This window comes from Hyla sarda, chromosome 5, assembly GCF_029499605.1.
Source record: "Hyla sarda isolate aHylSar1 chromosome 5, aHylSar1.hap1, whole genome shotgun sequence".
Taxonomy (NCBI): Eukaryota; Metazoa; Chordata; class Amphibia; order Anura; family Hylidae; genus Hyla; species Hyla sarda.
The window spans coordinates 224,185,398-224,204,284 of NC_079193.1; the positions used below are offsets into that span (position 1 = coordinate 224,185,398).

The 18,887-nt window shown below is 43.1% G+C and overlaps 1 protein-coding gene across 2 annotated transcripts in view; it reads right to left on the minus strand.

Moving 5' to 3' along the window:
* The window catches only part of RANBP9 (RAN binding protein 9), an 87,926-nt gene that overhangs the window by 14,517 nt on the left and 54,522 nt on the right, over positions 1-18,887 (minus strand). For both annotated transcript variants that reach the window (XM_056521193.1, XM_056521192.1), the window contains exons 7-10: positions 13,155-13,267; positions 10,790-10,898; positions 9,898-9,989; positions 5,712-5,859 (exon numbers count right to left, since the gene is read on the minus strand). In XM_056521193.1, coding sequence (XP_056377168.1) covers positions 5,712-5,859; positions 9,898-9,989; positions 10,790-10,898; positions 13,155-13,267 — 462 coding nt within the window. The remainder of the gene's footprint in view (positions 1-5,711; positions 5,860-9,897; positions 9,990-10,789; positions 10,899-13,154; positions 13,268-18,887) is intronic.

Below are 18,887 nucleotides of genomic sequence, written 5' to 3' on the forward strand. Positions count from 1 at the left end.
ACATAAACAATTGTGTAATCCCAGCATAACAAGAAGATATTATTTTTTGTGAAAGATAAAGAGAGCATCACAGCCTGATCCCACACTCCATGTCTTTCATATAAATGTATAGGTCTTCAGTGTGACTTAATGGCCATATAAGAAAAATGTGCCCAGTCACTGCATTTATCCTTTCTGCGCTAAAACTTTTGTCCGTTGCTTGTGATAAATGCATAATAAAAGCACAAAGGATGGTTTTCCACGGGGGGAAAAGAAGAAACATAATTGGAAATTACTAAAACACAGTTTGTTGGTCAGAAAGCACGTGGCTTCATATCGGGCCTATTGCCAGATTTAGAGAAGAACCAGTCATGTCCCCAATTAAATTAAACTAGCAGCGCACATTATTTCCTTTCTGGCCCCCGATTCCAGAACATGTAGTTGTTTTTTTTCTGTAGATCTTTTATTTAAAAATAAAAAACATTACAATAGTACAAGCAATATATACAAATATTAGTCCATAATTGTCCATCAGAGTATTTTCTGGTCCAGCCTTATTCTGACCTACCACACACCACTTAACCCCTTAAGGACGGAGCCCTTTTTCACCTTAAGGACTCGGCCGTTTTTTGCAATTCTGACCACTGTCACTTTAAACATTAATAACTCTGGAATGCTTTTACATATCATTCTGATTCCGAGACTGTTTTTTCGTGACATATTCTACTTTAACATAGTGGTAACATTTTATGGTAACTTGCATCCTTTCTTGGTGAAAAATCCCAAAATTTGTTGAAAAAAATGAAAATTTTGCATTTTTCTAACTTTGAAGCTTTCTGCTTGTAAGGAAAATGGATATTCAAAATTTTTTTTGGTTCACATATACAATATGTCTACTTTATGTTTGCATCATAAAATTGATGAGTTTTTACTTTTGGAAGACACCATAGGGCTTCAAAGTTCAGCAGCAATTTTCCAATTTTTCACAAAATTTTCAAACTCGATATTTTTCAGTGACCAGTTCAGGTTTGAAGGGTCTTGATATTAGAAATACTCCACAAATGACCCCATTATAAAAACTGCACCCCCCAAAGTATTCAAAATGACATTCAGTCAGCGTTTTAATCCTTTAGGGGTTTCACAGGAATAGCAGCAAAGTGAAGGAGAAAATTCACAATCTTCATTTTTTACACTCGCATGTTCTTGTAGACCCAATTTGTGAATTTTTGCAAGTGGTAAAAGGAGAAAAATTTTACTTGTATTTGAAACCCAATTTCTCTCGAGTAAGCACATACCTCATATGTCTGTTAATTGTTCGGCGGGCGCAGTAGAGGGCTCAGAAGGGAAGGAGCGACAAGGGGATTTTGGAGAGAACATTTTTCTGAAATGGTTCTTGGGGGGCATGTTGCATTTAGGAAGCCCCTAGGGTGTCAAAACAGCAAAAAAAACAAAAAACACATGGCATACCATTTTGGAAACTACAAATGTTCCCTCGGGGAACATAACAAGGGATAAAGTGAGCCTTAATACCCCACAGGTGTTTCATGACTTTTGCATATGTAAAAAAAAAAATTTTTTTACCTAAAATGCTTGTTTTCCCAAATATTTTACATTTTAAAAAAGGGTAAAAGCAGAAAACACCCCCCAAAATTTGAAGCCCAATTTCTCCCGATTAAGAAAACACCCCATAAAAAACACCTGGCGCACTACAGGTCTCAGAAGAGGAGTAATCACATTTGGCTTTTTGGAAGCAAATTTTGCTCTGGGGGCATGCCGCATTTAGGAAGCCCCTATGGTGCCAGGACAGCAAAAAAAAAAAAAAAAAAACACATGGCATACTATTTTGGAAACTAGACCCCTCGGGGAATGTAACAAGGGGTTAAGTGAACCTTTATACCCCACAGGTGTTTCACGACTTTTGCATATGTAAAAAAAGGGTAAAAGCAGAAAATACCCCCTAAAATTTGTAACACAATTTCTCCCGAGTACGGCGTTACCCCATATGTGGCCCTAAACTGTTGACTTGAAATACGACAGGGCTCCAAAGTGAGAGCGCCATGCGCATTTGAGGCCTAAATTAGGGACTTGCATAGGGGTGGACATAGGGGAATTCTACGCCAGTGATTCCCAAACAGGGTGCCTCCAGCTGTTGTAAAACTCCCAGCATGCCTGGACAGTCAGTGGCTGTCTGGCAATACTGGGAGTAGTTGTTTTGCAACAGCTGGAGGCTCCGTTTTGGAAACAGTGGCGTACCAGACGTTTTTCATTTTTATTGGGGAGGGGAGGGGGGCTGTGTAGGGGTATGTGTATATGTAGTGTTTTTTACTTTTTATTTTATTGTGTGTTAGTGTAGTGTAGTGTAGTGTTTTTAGGGTACAGTCACACGAGCGGGGGTTCACAGTAGTTTCTCGCTGGCAGTTTGAGCTGCGGCAGAAAATTTGCCGCAGCTCAAACTTGCAGCCGGATACTTACTGTAAACCTCCGCTCATGTGAGTGTACCCTGTATGTTCACATTGGGGGGGGAACATCCAGCTGTTGCAAAACTACAACTCCCAGCATGCGCTGACAGACTGTACATGCTGAGAGTTTTAGTTTTGCAACAGCTGTAGGCACACTGGTTATGTATCACTGAGTTTGTGACCGGACTCAGTGTTTCACAACCAGTGTGCCTCCAGCTGTTGCAAAACTACAACTCCCAGCATATACGGTGCATGCTGGGAGTTGTAGTTTGAAACAGCTGGAGGCACACCTGTCGTGAAACACTGAGTTAGGTAAAAAAAAACTGAGTTTCACAACCAGTGTACCTTCAGCTGTTGCAAAACTACAACTCTCAGCAGTCACCGACAGCCAACTGGCATGCTGGGAGCTGTAGTTATGCAACCAGCAGATGCACCACTATAACTCCCAGCATGCACCTTAGCTGTTTGTGCAAGCTGGGAGTTGTAGTTATACAACAGCTGAAGGTACACTTTTCCATAGAAAAAAATGTGCCTCCAGCTGTTGCAAAACTATAAGTCCCAGCATGCCCATAAGGGAATGCTGGGAGTTGTGGTGGTCTGCCTCCTGCTGTTGCATAACTACAGCTCCCAGCATGCCCTTTTTGCTGCTGGGAGCTGTTGCTAAGCAACAGCAGGAGGCTGTCAATCACCTCCAACTGCTGCTCCGGGACACAGGTCAGTCCCTCGCCGCCGCCGCTCCTGGGGCCCCGATCCCAACAGGGATGCCGGGGATCGGGGTCCCCAGCTGTCGGGGTCCACGTCCCGCACCCGCTCACGTCCTCCAGAAGAGGGGCGGAGCGGGTTGCGGGAGTGACACCCGCAGCAGGTGCCCTGATTGGTCGGCCGGTAAACCGGCCGACGAATCAGGGCGATCGTGAGGTGCCACCTCACCCCTGCTGGCTATGGCTCAGCCAGTAATTCCGGGTCACCGGGTCACTGGAGACCCGATTGACCCGGAATCGCCGCAGATCGCTGGGCTGAGTTGTCCAGCGATCTGCGACCATCGCCGACATGAGGGGACATAATGACCCCCCTGGGCGATATGCTGCGATGCCTGCTAAACGATTTCTCAGGCATCCGGCTCCGGTCCCCAACCGGCTAGTGGTGGGGAGCGGAATTCCCACGGGCGTATGGATACGCCCTGCGTCCTTAAGGACTCGGAATGCAGGGTGTATCCATACGCCCTGCGTCCTGAAGAGGTTAAATAACAAGCTCCACACGTATTTTTTGTACCTAGTCCGACAGTAGGACCCCCATTATCCTTCGTGCTTAGTATGTTAACCCCTTAAGGGCATAGCCTATTTTGGCCTTAAGGACACAGCCAATTTTATTCTTGAATTCTCGTTTTTAACTCCTCACCGTCTAAAAATCATAACTTATTTCTCCATCCACAGACCCATTGTGAAGGCTTGTTTTTTGCGCGATCAATTGTACTTTGTAATGACATCACTCATTTTACTATTACTGGAACAAGCAAAAATTATTTGTGTCAGAAAAATTGAAAAGAGAACCGCAATTTTGCAAATTTTGGAAGGTTTCGTTTTCACGCTGTACACTTTACCGTAGAAACGACACGTTTTCTGTGAGTCAATACGATTAAAGTGATACCCATGGTTACATACTTTTCTATTATTGTACTTACATTTTTTTGCGTAGGCATAGCACTGATCAGTGTTATTGGTGATCTACTTCTCTGGTCTGCTAGATGCCAGACCAGACCAGACAAGAAGACCCTGGGTGACGGTCGGAGCAGGTGAGGGGACCTCCAGCTGCAATGTTGGATGACCGGATCGCCCCGGGGTGATCAAATCATCCATTCAAATACCCGCATTGCCGCAGATGCCGTGATGTGTATTGATCACGGCATCTGAGGGGTTAACAGTGGACATCAGCACACCTTTACTGGCGGGTTCCAAGCTGCTGATAGCAGCTAGGACCTGCCATGAATGATGCGAGCACTGCTCCAGTGCTCGCGTCATGTACAGGAAGTAAATGTACATCCTGGTGCATTAAAGGGGTACTCCGGTGGAAAACTTTTTTATTTTTTATTTATTTTTTTCAAATCAACTAGTGCCAGAAAGTTAAATAGATTTGTAAATTACTTCTATTAGAAAATCTTAATCCTTCCAGTACTTATTAGCTGCTGAATACTACAGAGGAAATTCTTTCCTTTTTGGAACACAAAGCTTTCTGCTGACATCACGAGCACAGTGCTCTCTGCTGACACCTCTGTCCATTTTAACAACTGGGCAGGAGAACTGAGTAAGAGAAAATGCCCATAGAAAACACATGCTGCTCTGGACAGTTCCTAAAATGGACAGAGATGTCAGCAGAGAGCACTGTGTTCCAAAAAGAAAAGCATTACCTCTGTAGTTTTCAGCAGATAATAAGTACCTGAAGGATTAAGATTTACAAATCTGTTTAACTTTCTGGCACCAGTGATTTAATAAAATAAATAAAAAAGAGGTTTTCCGCCGGAGTACCCCTTTAAGTACCAGGACGTACATTTATGTCCTGTGCCATTAAGGGGTCAATAAATTAATGAAACAACAACAAGGCAGTCTCCACAGTCCAATGTCAGAAATGGGTGAACGTGAGTTGCTCCAATGAACATGGCCAATTGTGATGTATACAGACTTACAACTACCTTCTGACAGCAGTACTGAGGGGATCCTGTGTCTGATGGTTTCGGGATCGCCTCTGCTTCCAGAAGGCAGGGTGGGGGACCTCATCAGATCCTGCAACATTGTGCTGCTAAAGTCCCCCTGACATTGCCTGGACATTGACAAAGCAGCTAAAGTCCATACCTCTTTGACCAAAGACAGTGGAGTCGTCCCAGTTTAATACTGTTTTCATCAATTAACGTACTGGCACCAAATATAATGAGTCCTACTGGAGAAGGACACAGAAAGAAAAACAGTCATCTGGGATTAGGAAGGAATTAGTGTACGCTGCCAGTTTTATTCATTTGGGGACATGACCGATCTTAATGACCAATCCTCTTTATTCAGAATTAACCTAGAGGCCAGTCAGGTTTCTATGCATCAGACCATATCAGTATTCTGAGCGCGAGCCACCATCACCCCCCCTGAGCTGCAGTATCATCATTATGCTGCAGTGAGAGACCAGTCATAAAGCAGGCTGCTCTGTACTCGCTGCACAGATCCAAGCAGACAGATCTCAGGAAACGCTTGCCATCAGATAGACTGCTTACTCGCAGCATGAACGCCGTACCTGGTGTAGCTGTTAATTTGCTGTGACATAGTCATGTTTATACTGTTCAGTTCTGTTACATTAAGGCTGGAAGGCTGGTGTTTACTACGACTGTGGGACTGGTGACTTTTGTTTGATATTACACCATTACTGCAATTGCTATCCGAACCTGAGGAGAAAAGAAACCAAGGCTTTAAAGGGGTACTCCGGTGGAAAACTTTCTTTTTTTAATTTTTTTAAATGAACTGGTGCCAGAAAGTTAACACAGATTTGTAACTTCTATTTAAAAATCTTAATCCTTTCAGTACTTCTTAGAAGCTGTATGAATTTCTTTTTTGTCTTGTCCACACTGCTCTCTGCTGACACCTCTGTCTGTTTCAGGAACTGTCCAGCGTAGGTTTGCTATGGGGATTTTCTCCTGCTCTGGACAGTTCCTGATACGGGCATCAGGTGTCAGCAGAGAGCACTGTGGACAAGACAAAAAAGAAATTCAAAAAGAAAAGAATTTCCCCTGTAGCATACAGCCGCTAAGAAGTACTGGAAGGATTAAGATTTTTTAATAGAAGTAATATACAAATCTGTTTAACTTTCTGGCACCAGTTGATTAAAAAATTATATTAATAATGTTTTCCATCAGAGTACCCCTTTAAGTGCAGTACAGAAGTAAAAACAAAAACACTGTTAAAAGGGGTATTCCAGCTTTATACATCTTATCCCCTACCCAAAGGACAGTAGATAAGATGTATGATTGCAGAGGTCCCACCAATGGGGACCCTTGCAATCTCTGTGCAGCCCCCGGCAACCTGTGGCGGGCGCTGCCTCCGAGACGTGGACGGGAGGTGACATCACACCACGCCCCTCCATTTATGTCTATGGGAGGGGGCATGACGGCTGTCACGCCCCCTCCCATAGACATGAATGGAGGGGTGTGGTGTGACATCACTAGGGGGCGTGGCCGTGACCTAAAGTCCCCATCTCAGAGGCAGCGCCCGGCACAGATTGCCAGGGGCTGCGCCGAGATTGCGGGGGTCCCCAGTAGTGGGACCCCTGCGATCATATATCTTATCCCCTATCCTTTGGGTAGGGGATAAGATGTATAAAGCCAGAATACCCCTTTAAATAGCAGAACTATTCAATACATGCTAGAAAGGATTTGAAGACTCCGACTATCATGAACTTTCTCCAACTTGGAAAATGGATCCACCATAATGTACAGGAATTCATCATTACACAGACTGCAATAAGCTGTAAGAAATAAAGCAGGGGAGAGCCCCAACATTACTGCCGCACCGGAGAAATCTAAAGCTTTTACTATCATTTACAGTAACCCCCCGATAAGAGATGGCCCCGACATATGATCAAATCGACATACGATGCTTTTATATGTCGGGGCCATCGCATTAACTGCTATCTGACAGCGCAAAATGCTTAAGCTGCTGTCAGATAGCAGTTTAAGCATCCCTGGCAGGTTCACTTACCTATCGCCGCTGCTCCGGGTCCACTTCGCGATCCTCCGCATCTTCTCGGGGGTCCGGGCCTCGCTTTCCGGCGTCGTTATTACGTCATGCGCACGCCGTCCCGGTGCACCAACGTAATTACGTCACCAGAAAGCGAGGCCCGGACCCTGCAGAAGATGCGGAAGAAGCCGGAGGATCATGAAGAAGACGCCGGAGCAGCGGGACAGCATCGGGAGCCCCTTGGACAGCATCGGGAGCGGTGAGGACACGGTCCGGAGCGGTGGGGACAGGTGAGTATTAAATGCACTTTTTACATTGCACGAATCCCTCAACATATGATGGATCCGACAAACGATGGGTCGTTTGGAACGAATTACCATCGTATGTTGAGGGACCACTGTATTCCACTGATGGCCAAAATGACAAACAAGCTGCATAAAATATTACATGCAATTTGGCACTTTTTTTTGTGGTGTGGTAACAATGTAATTTTTGGAAACGGCAATACTCCCCTAAGTGAATATACTCTTAAACGTGACAATACATATAAGAATAAATATGAACATAAAATAGAAAAGAACCATTAAACGGGGTACTCGCATCTTAAAAAGTTACGGAAGTTTGCGAAAATATTATGATCGCTCAAACTTCAGGACAGCACCGATCATGAGAAGAAAAGGACTACAAGCACTGAGAACCAGATGTCTTCCTTGGATGGTGTGTAGCTCTGTGGGCCCTTCGCGCTCTGACTTCCATAATGGCAGATCCTAGCAATATTTTATCACTTTGTTGTGGAAAATCCCCATTAATGAGTGTTATTATGTGTAGGCTGCTAACAGGTTTGGGTTCTCCCTTTGGTGGTAGCAAGTTGAGGACTGATTTTCTTGCCTGCAAACTGTAAAACTACTTTATAACCGGAAATGCACCACTTTTGTACATGACGAGGAATATTACAATTTCTGGAAGAAAATTATCTGTTTTTCAAATCTAACCTATTTACTTGAGTTTCAGTTCTTTAACCCCTTAAGGACTCAGCCCATTTGGGCCTTAAGGACTCAGACAATTCTATTTTTTTAGTATGAGGGCTTGTTTTTTGCACGACAAGTTGTTGTTTGTAATGACATCACTCATTTTACCATAAAATGTATGGCGCAACCCAAAAAATACTATTTGTGTGGGGAAATTGATAAGAAAACCACAATTTTGCTAATTTTGGAAGGTTTTGTTTTCATGCTGTACACTTTATGGTAAAACAGACATTTTATTCTGTGGGTCAATACAATTAAAATGATACCCAAGATTGCATACTTTTCTATTGTTATACCGCTTAAAAATTGCAAACTTTTTAACCAAATTAGTGCATTTAAAATCCCTAATTTGCTGACCTATAACTTTTTCATTTTTCCGTATAAGCGGTGGTATGAGGGCTCATTTTTTGCGCCGTGATCTGTAATTTTTTTTGATACCACATTTGCATATATAAAACTTTTAATACATTTTTTATACATTTTTGGGGGGAATAAAAGGTTATAAAAAAGCAGCAATTTTGGACTTTTTTCTTTACATTCACGCCGTTCACCATATAGGATAATTAACATTATATTTTAATAGTTTGGATATTTACGCACGCGGCGATACCAAATATGTTTGTAAAAAAAAAAATATTTTTTTTTTTTCTTTTTTTACACTTTTTGCGGGGTAAAATGGGGGAAAACATGACAATGTAAATTTTTTTTGGGGGAAAGGATTTTTCACATTTATTTTACTTTTATTTTTACACTTTAATAGTCCCTATAGGGGATTATTTATAGCAATCATTTGATTGCTAATACTGTTCAGTGCTATGCATAGGGTATAGCACTGATCAGTATTATCGGTGATCTTCTGCTCTGGTCTGTTCAATCTCAGACCAGAGCAGAAGACCCCTGAAGACGGACGGAGGCAGGTGAGGGGACCTCCGTCCGCCATTACAGATGATCGGATCGCCGCGGCAGGGCTGCGGGCGATCCGATCGTCCACATTAAGTACCGCACTTCTGCAGATGCCGTGATCTGTATTGATCACGGCATCTGAGGAATTAATGGCGGACATCCGCGTGATCGTGGATGTCAGCCATTACCAGCGGGTCTCTGGCGGCTAACAGCAGCCGGGACCTGCCGCGCATGACCCGAGCATCGCTCTGAAGCTCGCGGTTATGTTTAGGACGTAAATGTACATCCTGGTGCATTGAGTACCACCTTAGCAGGTCGTACATTTAAGTCCTGCGTCGTTAAGGGGTTAAAGTGACAAACTTTCCACAACATGACTAGGGTCCCTGTTTGGTCATTCTGTGGCTACACACTATAGCACTGTTTCCCAACCGGGGTGCCTCCAGCTGTTGCAAAACTACAACTCCCAGCATGCCCGGGCAGCCAAAGGCTGTCCGGGCATGCTGGGAGTTGTAGTTTTGCAACAGCTGGAGGTGCCCTGGTTGGGAAACACTGCACTATAGCTATATCACAGCTTCAGCCTCAGATAAAAAGCTAAACCTTCAGACATAAAGCTAAATTCAGAATCCTTTTGGTTTCTTGTTGTAAGAGAGCAAACTGTGTGTATGAACTGAGAGAGTCATAGTATATGGAAATATAAGCATCTCTAATACTGATGTTTGCAAAAAGTCCTTCTGAAGCCCAGAGAAAGTCCCAGCAGGGCAGCTGTTTGTAAAGTCTGTGGATAGACATAGGACTGGCTCACATTTCCCAATGGCCTACCGGAATAACTGTCTTGTGACTTAGGACTGCGACCTCCCAGACATCTCACTTCACTGTCGGTCCCGTTCACCATTTCTATGAATTGCCTAACTCTGAAAAGAGAAATAAGGCGTCAATACATCCATACAGACTGAAAATTATTCACAACAGTTCTTCAGGATTGGATTTCACTTATGCCCATATGGCCAACCTCAACATGCGCCTGGTAAAAAACAAAAAAACACTGACATGAAAAGGAATATATGGCATGTAGCCTGAAAACTAAACTTTTTTGGGCTATGCTGCTGGTATATGTCACAATGCCAGCAAAAAAAGGTATTTCAAAATATACAAAAGGCGGACTCATTGGGGGAGATATGTCAAAACCTGTCCAGAGGAAAAATTCCCCAGTTGCCCATAGCAACCAATCAGCTCGCTGCTTTCACTTTGCAGAGGCCTTGTCAAAAATGAAAGAAGAAAGCTGATTGGTTGCTATGGGCAACTGGGGAGTTTTTCCTCTGCACAGGTTTTGATAGATCTCCCCCATTGACTTTAATAGAACAGTCTACTAGTTACACAGCCCGAAAATGTGATGTGAATGGTGCCAGCCAGGAGTTGTCACCTTGTCAGCGTTCATACAGGTCTTACAGGTCATCTTTTGAATATGTGTATGCTGTGGGATTTGGTTTTAGCTGTTTGCGTGACCATAATGTAAAGGTCATTCCCAGGCACACAATTTAAGCCATGTTTACATTGTGTTTTTTGTTTTAATTGGTAAACTCCAATGTTGCTCAATGTGTTCAGCAATAAAACAAAAAAACGCATGTTAAAAAAGCAGCGTAAACCCAGCATTACTAGTTTAACATTGCCAATATTACATGTCTCCTCCTTTCTGATTGCATTGGACACTCACTTTAGGGTAAAGAAAAGATTGGGATTCCTCTCTAGCAGGTTGGGGTATAACTGCTGAGTGGTTTCAATAGCTTCTCCCATTCTTCCTGCCAGCACCAGTTTCTGAATCCCTGTAAATAAAACAAAGATACAATTTACAGGCAAAAGATGATTCCAAAGTCCCACAGTAGTATAATATAGTACTGATTGCGGTGTACAGCGCTATACCTGCACTATAAACAAAGTCTAACTTAAAGGGGTACTCCCATCATTGAGAATTTTTCAGTGACTCCATTTACGGTAAGGGATTTGTTGTATGCCCAATTTTGGAATACACTGACACCCCCACTAACAAACCCTATGGTTAAGGCGTCCTATATGGCATGGGTCTTTTTTTATTAACCACACAACCAACCCAATACCAATGCTTAAACGAGACCTTCCGCTTACATTTATTCAAGCTCAGATCCCAAATATGGATTTATCCCTTTGGATTTTGAAGGGAGCTACCCAAATTAAGCATCTACTGACGGACGGGGTGTTAATGCCTTACTCTGAGTTAACTCAGAAATATGGTCTTCCCACGTGGAATTTTTATAAATTCCTTCAACTCAGACACTTTTTCTACTGCTTAGCCCCTGCTCAAGGGGACCCAGATAGTTCCGCTATGCATCTCCTATCCTCTCCCCGCAAGGGACTGAAACCAATAAATACTGCCCTATTACAAACCAAGCTAGAATCTAAACCATATCCCTTGAGACTGTGGGAAACGGAACTCCACATATCCCCCTCTATGTCGGAGTGGAAACAAGCATTCCACCAAATTCACAAAGCCCTACAATGCTCCTCCCATGTGGAGTCAGCTTTTAAAACAATCCTAGGATGGTACTACACTCCAGATAAGCTGGCCATGATATACCTGTCGACGTCAGATAAATGCTGGCGGGGATGTGGCTGTAGGGGAACATTATATCACATACTATGGACCTGTCCCTCTGTCCAACCATTTTGGGTGGCTTGTGCGAATTTGTTGAAGAGTGTCTTGGGGATGAATACCCCCTGGTCGCCGCAATCGGTTTTGCTTTTTGTACACTCAACTCCCCTACCCGTAATTGATCGCGACCTATATAGCATTGTATGTATAATAGCTCTAGTGAGCCCCATAATACACAGCGTTTTGAGAAAAGATGGAGACGTTGGAAAGCGTCGTCTCACTGTATAGACATATAAACTCCAGTTTGAGTGAGGCACACAGACATTGCACTATAACCGTTCACTAAACATTTGAGAAATGCAACCTTTCTCTCATTCATATATTACTGAGTACAAAATCAATTCTTCTTCTTCTACATTTCAGGAAACATCATAGAACCTTTGAAATAACTAGAATAGGTTATACGTGATGTATATGTATATGGCACCACTGTGTACCTAAGTTTGTTTGTTACTCTGACATATGGATTGCATGGACTCTCAAGGATACATATTTTGGCAACTAATGTACGCTCTTGCAATACTGCTGCATATGTAGATGTAATGTGATAATTTCATAAAACTTTAATAAAAAAATTAAAATAAAAAAAGGGGGTACTCCCTGAAAAAAAACTATTTTTTTTTTTTAAATCAACTGGTGCCAGAAAATTAAACAGATTTGTAAATTACTTCTATTTAAAAAATGTAATCCTTCCAGTACTTATCAACTGCTGTTTGCACCAGAGGAAGTTATTTTTTTTTTTATTCTTTCCAGTCTGACCACAGTGCTCTCTGCTGACACCTCTGTCCATGTCAGGAACTGTCCAGAGCAGGATAGGTTTGCTATGGGGATTTTCACCTACTCTTGACAGTTCCTGACATGGACAGAGGTGTCAGCAGAGAGCACTGTGGTAAGACAGAACAGAAATCCAAAAAAGAAAAGAACTTCCTCTGGAGCATACAGCAGCTGTTAAGTACTGGAAGGATTAAGATTTTTAAATAGAAGTAATTTACAAATCTGTTTAACGTCATGGCACCAGTTGATATAAAAAATAAATAAATAAAAAGTTTTTTCACCGGAGTATATCTTTAATGATCTACCTATCCCTAAAAGGCCTCAGTGATATGAAGCATGAGGTGTATGAGTACTGATACAGGTTCTACACAGAACCTCGCCTTGGTTAATAAATATCTGGCTTTACTGCTCGCTATTGTATGAAGGCATTCAACCACATCAGAGAGGTCCATAGAAAACAGTTGTACAGATAAGATGCAGATAGTCTGATCACATGTGCATGCAAGAATACTCAGCACAGATCTGGCATACATATATAGTGAGAAAGCAGAATACTTCCGCAGAAGGTCGTGCTACAGCGTGTGCGCACTAAAAGCAATACACAAACATGTCATCTTACTCTGTCTGTTTTTAATGGAGGCAAGTTCTTCCTGAACAGTCTGGTCAGTGGACTTGGCAAAGGCCTCTGCTGTAGAACAGTAGCCATGATGTACAAGATAAGACGACACCATCCTAAACAAGAGTAAAAAATTAGAATAATAATAAATAAAAAGATATACACATAGACATAGCCAGGTTAAGAAAATAGGTGCTTAGAGATTTTTTTGGCAACTAAGATTCAGAGAATTTAAAGGCGTTGTCTGGCAGGATATTTGTTTTAAAATAATAAACAAAACCCAACATCACATACACTGCATGGATACATAAATCTAGGATAACCCAAGTACCCATAGAGTGCAGTACAATAGAATTAAATAAGTAAAACAAACAACTCACAAGATCAAATAAGGTAGTGGGCCAGAGGGAAACAAAAGGAGAAAAGCTGACGAATGTATGGGCCTATAGAAGCCAATATTGAGAATAAATTGTGACAAAAAACAAAACCTAAGTCCCTAGGATATAATACCCGCAATCGTTCCATAAATCTTTGCAACCGAGCTGGAGTCCTGCAATACAGAATAACACATCTCTGTTCTGTAATAAGATCTTTGATTTGTACACATCCAAGAAGGAGAAGACGGAGCACATACCAGTAATGTTGATTGCCATTGTAACTTTATTTCATTTCTTCAGTACGAGGTATGTGGTGGAGGGAGAGGGAGGGTGGACGAGATGCTAGAGGGGGAACGTCAGGCAATGGTCCGTGTCACGCGGGAATGCGCTTCATCAGGCCCTAGGGCCTGATAAAGCGCATTCCCGCGTGACACAGACCGTTGCCTGACGTTCCCCCTCTAGCATCTCGTCCACCCTCCCTCTCCATCCACCACATTCCTCGTACTGAAGAAATGAAATAAAGTTACAATGGCAATCAACATTACTGGTATGTGCTCCGTCTTCTCCTTCTTGGATGTGTACATATACGCCTTACTTTACTGTTGCATCGTGAGCACTACCACTTTATGCCGAAGGGGTTCAGCGTGTGTCTCGGTGTATAGGATCCAACAGCTTGATTACAGCAAGGGATCCATCTGTGTAGTGGTGCCGAATATATTCTTTGCTATGCTTTAAGATCTTTGATTTGTTTGTTTTTATTTCTTTGGACTAAATATGCTTCAGGGATAGCAAGTGTTTTAATGAATCCACAACCTGGGATATGGCGAGTATAGACAGCACTAGCCAGAGCTGTAGAGACATCACTTAGCGACCACATTAGTATGAAACAATAACGGGAGAATTAAGTATTTAAATGGGCACTGTCATCAACATTATTTTTTGATATGTTGTAGTACATATGTACTACAACATATCTATAATATATTTTAATTTTTTAAATTTTTTTATTAACATGTTCTAATTTAGGTTTGAAAACCGGCCACTAGGGGTCTCCCTCCTAGTGGCCGGCTGCAGGCTGGCGTGACGTCACGCCTGAAAAAGGACTGATGCGGCCGGGCATCGGTCCTTTTTCATTCAGCCTGCGCTCTCTCGCTCCCTGCCTGTCAATCAGACAGGTGAGAGCGAGCGCATTGGCTCCCTGGCCTGACACGCCGGCCCCACCTTCCGCACATGGAGCCGCTGCTGCTGCCACCGCTGCCGGACTCTGCAGTATGTATATGAGAGCGGGGATCATGATTTAAAACGGGGGTTGGGGGGAGAGCGGGGCACGGGATTTTAACAATGGGGGGTGGGGGGAGGGAACGTGGTAGTTCGCCAGCATTTATTGTTCTCAACACGGGGGGGGGTGAACGGGGTAGCGCGGCAGCATTTATCGTTTTCAACACAGGGTGGCTCCAGCTGTTTTACCACTGCAACTCCCAGCATGCCCTGACAGCCAATAGATGTCAGGGCAAGCTGGGAATTGTAGTGGTGAAACAGCTGGCAGCACCCTGTATAGATGAAGTAAGGGTGGAAGTCCCCCCCCCCAGCAGGCATCAGTGACGTGGTGCCTGCTGGGGAAGTCTGCCTGGTAGTGAGCACACTACCAGGCAGACAAAAAGGTATTTTTAATATAGTAAAAAAAATAATAGTTAAAATAATTAAAAGCAGGGAGGGGATTAGGGATAGATGGGCAATAGGCAGGGACAGAAAAAAATTAAATAAAAATAAAAAAAAGATGGTGGGAGCTACCCTTTAATTCTCTGTCTCCCTCGTCCTCTCAATAATGAAATAACTCTAAAATTGGGTTCAGTGAATAAAGCTCTCCCCATAATGTAACAAAGTCCCAAACCGCAAAACCAAAAAAATCTGGGTAGGAGAGCCACTCCACAATCCATAGAACAAATCACATGTTTCTGACAATTTGGGAAATGCACTCACCTATCTTGGATGGAGGGAAAGGGAGGCAAATAACAATGGCCCTATGGCCATTTGTCTAGTATAGTATGTTGTACTGTTGTCCAGCCCTTCAGAATCTGACTACATATCCCTTGGCCTCTCATCTGTCTTCCACAATTAGACCCCCCCCCCCCCCCCCTCCATTTTAGGCAGAAGAACCTTACGCAGGCTTCTATAGAGATCCATAGAGGAGTTCACCAATCAAGAACAATTAATCCATTTTATTAAGCTGAACCGCTTTTGCCAAATTTACCTGGCCTGTCATGAAGAACCCTTTCATAGTGAAGGCCGAAGGTGATAAGAAGTTATAATCTTCTAGTCGACCATCAAGGTCCTTATATGTAAGTAAGAGAAGATGTCAGACCAAGGTGATTCCTTTCTCCCGCTACTCCCTATATAACCTGTTCTCCTAGTCTTGAGGGAATTCTGGGGGCTTCCAATACCGGAAGGAGAGACCAGATTTCTTTTGAATGGCTTTCCAGGCCATGATGGTGATTAGAGATTGGAGGTGTGCAATAAGTTAGTAGGGATACATTTTAAAAGGGGACAGGGCTGGAGATATGAATGTAATAAGCAATATTTCCTCAGGGACTGTACTATCGTTGCTCTGCAACCTCACTGTTCTCTATTTTCTAGTATCATCTTGACACACAGGAAATGCCTGCTGAGCCAATCCCTAGCCGCACGCAGTCTGTGACCTGCCTCAGGCAGTGATTGGCTGAGCGGGTATTTCCTGTGTCTAAACAGGACTGGGCAATAGAGATAAGTGGGGACCCAGGGCAGCAAGGAAATGGCTATGTGAGGGGAAATTAATAACGCTTCTCACCCAGCCTGCACCTTTTAAAAATAAAATTATCCTGCCTTTCTGCCCCCCCTTAAAAAAAAGCCACAACATATAATATATATATATATATATATATATATATATTAAAAAAAAAAATAAAACAAATAAAAAGAACTAAACAACTAAAGCGTATAAAAAACTAAAAGTCAGTCAGTGGAAGGAATTGATTTAGACTGAATAATATTAAAATAGAGGGAGCAGGTGTCTACACAAGATACAACTCCTTCATGTACGTGATCCCAAGATAAATTGGTGCTACTGTAACTAAATCGTAGTGAATGAAAAACAGAAAAATATATCATAGTAAACTTGCACTAAAAATAAAAAAGAATAATGGTAGAAAAACATAATTGTTAAGGGGGTTGTCCAGGAAAACTAAAGTTTGCTCTATGGTTGTGAGTGGAATAAGAATTATAAAACATGCTACAGTATACTCGCCTCCTCCTGTCCCCCACAGCTGCCCACTTAGTGCTCCTAGTCCTTTAGTCTAGGACCAGGAGTGTCAGCACAGCAGCTGGGAGGGGACCAAAGGAGGCGAGTAAAGCATGTTTATTCTTCTAACCCCTTTAGTATAAGCTTTCTACAATTTGTAATTGTCACAAATTCGTCTAAATTTAACTGAAAAAAACAACAGCACAGCATGTAGCATCATTCTTTCACATCAATAGCAACACCCAATGGGCTTCATTAGAAGTCAATGGGGTCTGTTGGGAGACTGTGGTATCCAATGCATGAAGAATCTGGCACTCTTTTAGCTTTTCTGTTTCTAAGACAGAATTGACAGCATAGATGTGAACTCATCCTACGCCTAAATAATCTCCTACATAAACCTAGAGACAGAAATACACATGTATGTCAACACACACATGCAATCATTTCCAAGTCATCACTGCTTAGGGGATACCAGCATTAACAGTACAAAGCGTACAAGGACATCCATTATAGGAAGAAGTTTCTCTTCAACATCATGTTTATTTAAAGGGTATTGCCTCACAACAACAATGCCTATCCATATGCCCTATTAGTTCGCTCTGGTGGATTCGACGCATTCATATACTAAAAGGTCATTCATTTATTTTTTTATTTGAATAGCTGAATGCAATGCTACATTATAATGTATAGTCAACATCAACTTACCCTGGAAAACATAGATGTTTGCCAGAGTGTGAACCAACACATTTAAAAGGGTTTTAGTCAAGTTTTTATTTTAACAGGCTCAGGATCGGACTGGTTACAATAGGTATTGGTCAGAGGTCGGCCTCCCCCTCTCTGCCCCCATCTTTGAGCAGGTCACAGGGCATGCCTAGAAAACTCTCCCATAAAAACTAAATAGGTCTGCTCCAGTCTATCGCACCTATGTCCATGGGGCTTGCCTTAACAGCTCTAAAAGCTGTTAAATGCTGCTCAGGTTAGATGGCAGCCCCTTTAATAATGTGCTAACATAAAATACCGTATTTTTCGTCCTATAGGACGCACCGGGGTATAAGACGCACCCAATTTATAGGTGCAAAATCTAAAAAAAAATAAAGATTTTGAACCCAATAGTAGTCTTCAACCTGTGGACCTCCAGATGTTGCAAAACTACAACTCCCAGCATGCCCGGACAGCCGTTGGCTGTCCAGGCATGCTGGGAGTTATAGTTTTGCAACATCTGGAGGTCCGCAGATTGAAGACCACTGCATAGGAGGTAATACTCACGTGTCCCCGCCACTCCGGACCCGTCACCGCTGCCCTGGATGTTGCTCCATCGCTGTCGCCGTGTCCCCATCGCTCCGGAATGTCTCTGCTGCCGGCCAGGTATCCTTGCTCTCCGTCGCCGACATCACGTCGTTACGCACGCCCACGCACGTGCGCAACGACGTGATGACGAGGAAGGAGAGCGCCGGCCATACAGGGGATCCCTGAACGGAGAAGACACCGAGGAGGCAGGTAAGGTCCCTTCCGGTGTCCTGTAAGCACTAACCCGGCTATTCAGTCGGGCTGTTCGGGACCGCCGCGGTGAAATTGCGGCGGTCCCGAACAGCCTGACTGAACATCCGGGTTAGTGTCACTTTCCCTTCAGATGCGGCGGTTAGCTTTGATCGCCGCGTCTGAAGGGTTAATACAGGGCATCACCGCGATCGGTGATGTCCTGTATTAGCCGCGGGTCCCGGCCGTTGATGGCCGCAGGGACCGCCGCAATAGGGGTGTATTCGCCGTATAAGATGCACCGACTTTTTCCCCCCAGTTTTGGGGAAGAAAAAGTGCGTCTTATACGGCGAAAAATACGGTAATCAGACAAAAAAAATCTAGGTCATAAGGTCTACACAAAGGTAAGTGGTCTAATCTAAGTGTGTGCCTTATCCCACTCTACCATCCCAAAACCTAGTCGGTAATGATTCTGACCAATTTCTAGGATACTTTTGTTATACACTTCAGTGGAGAATTACTAGCGTACGTGTCGCAGCATACGTGAAGCAGTTACCTAATAATATTTATTCCAAAATGGTGGTTACCACCATTACACTAAGGCATTAT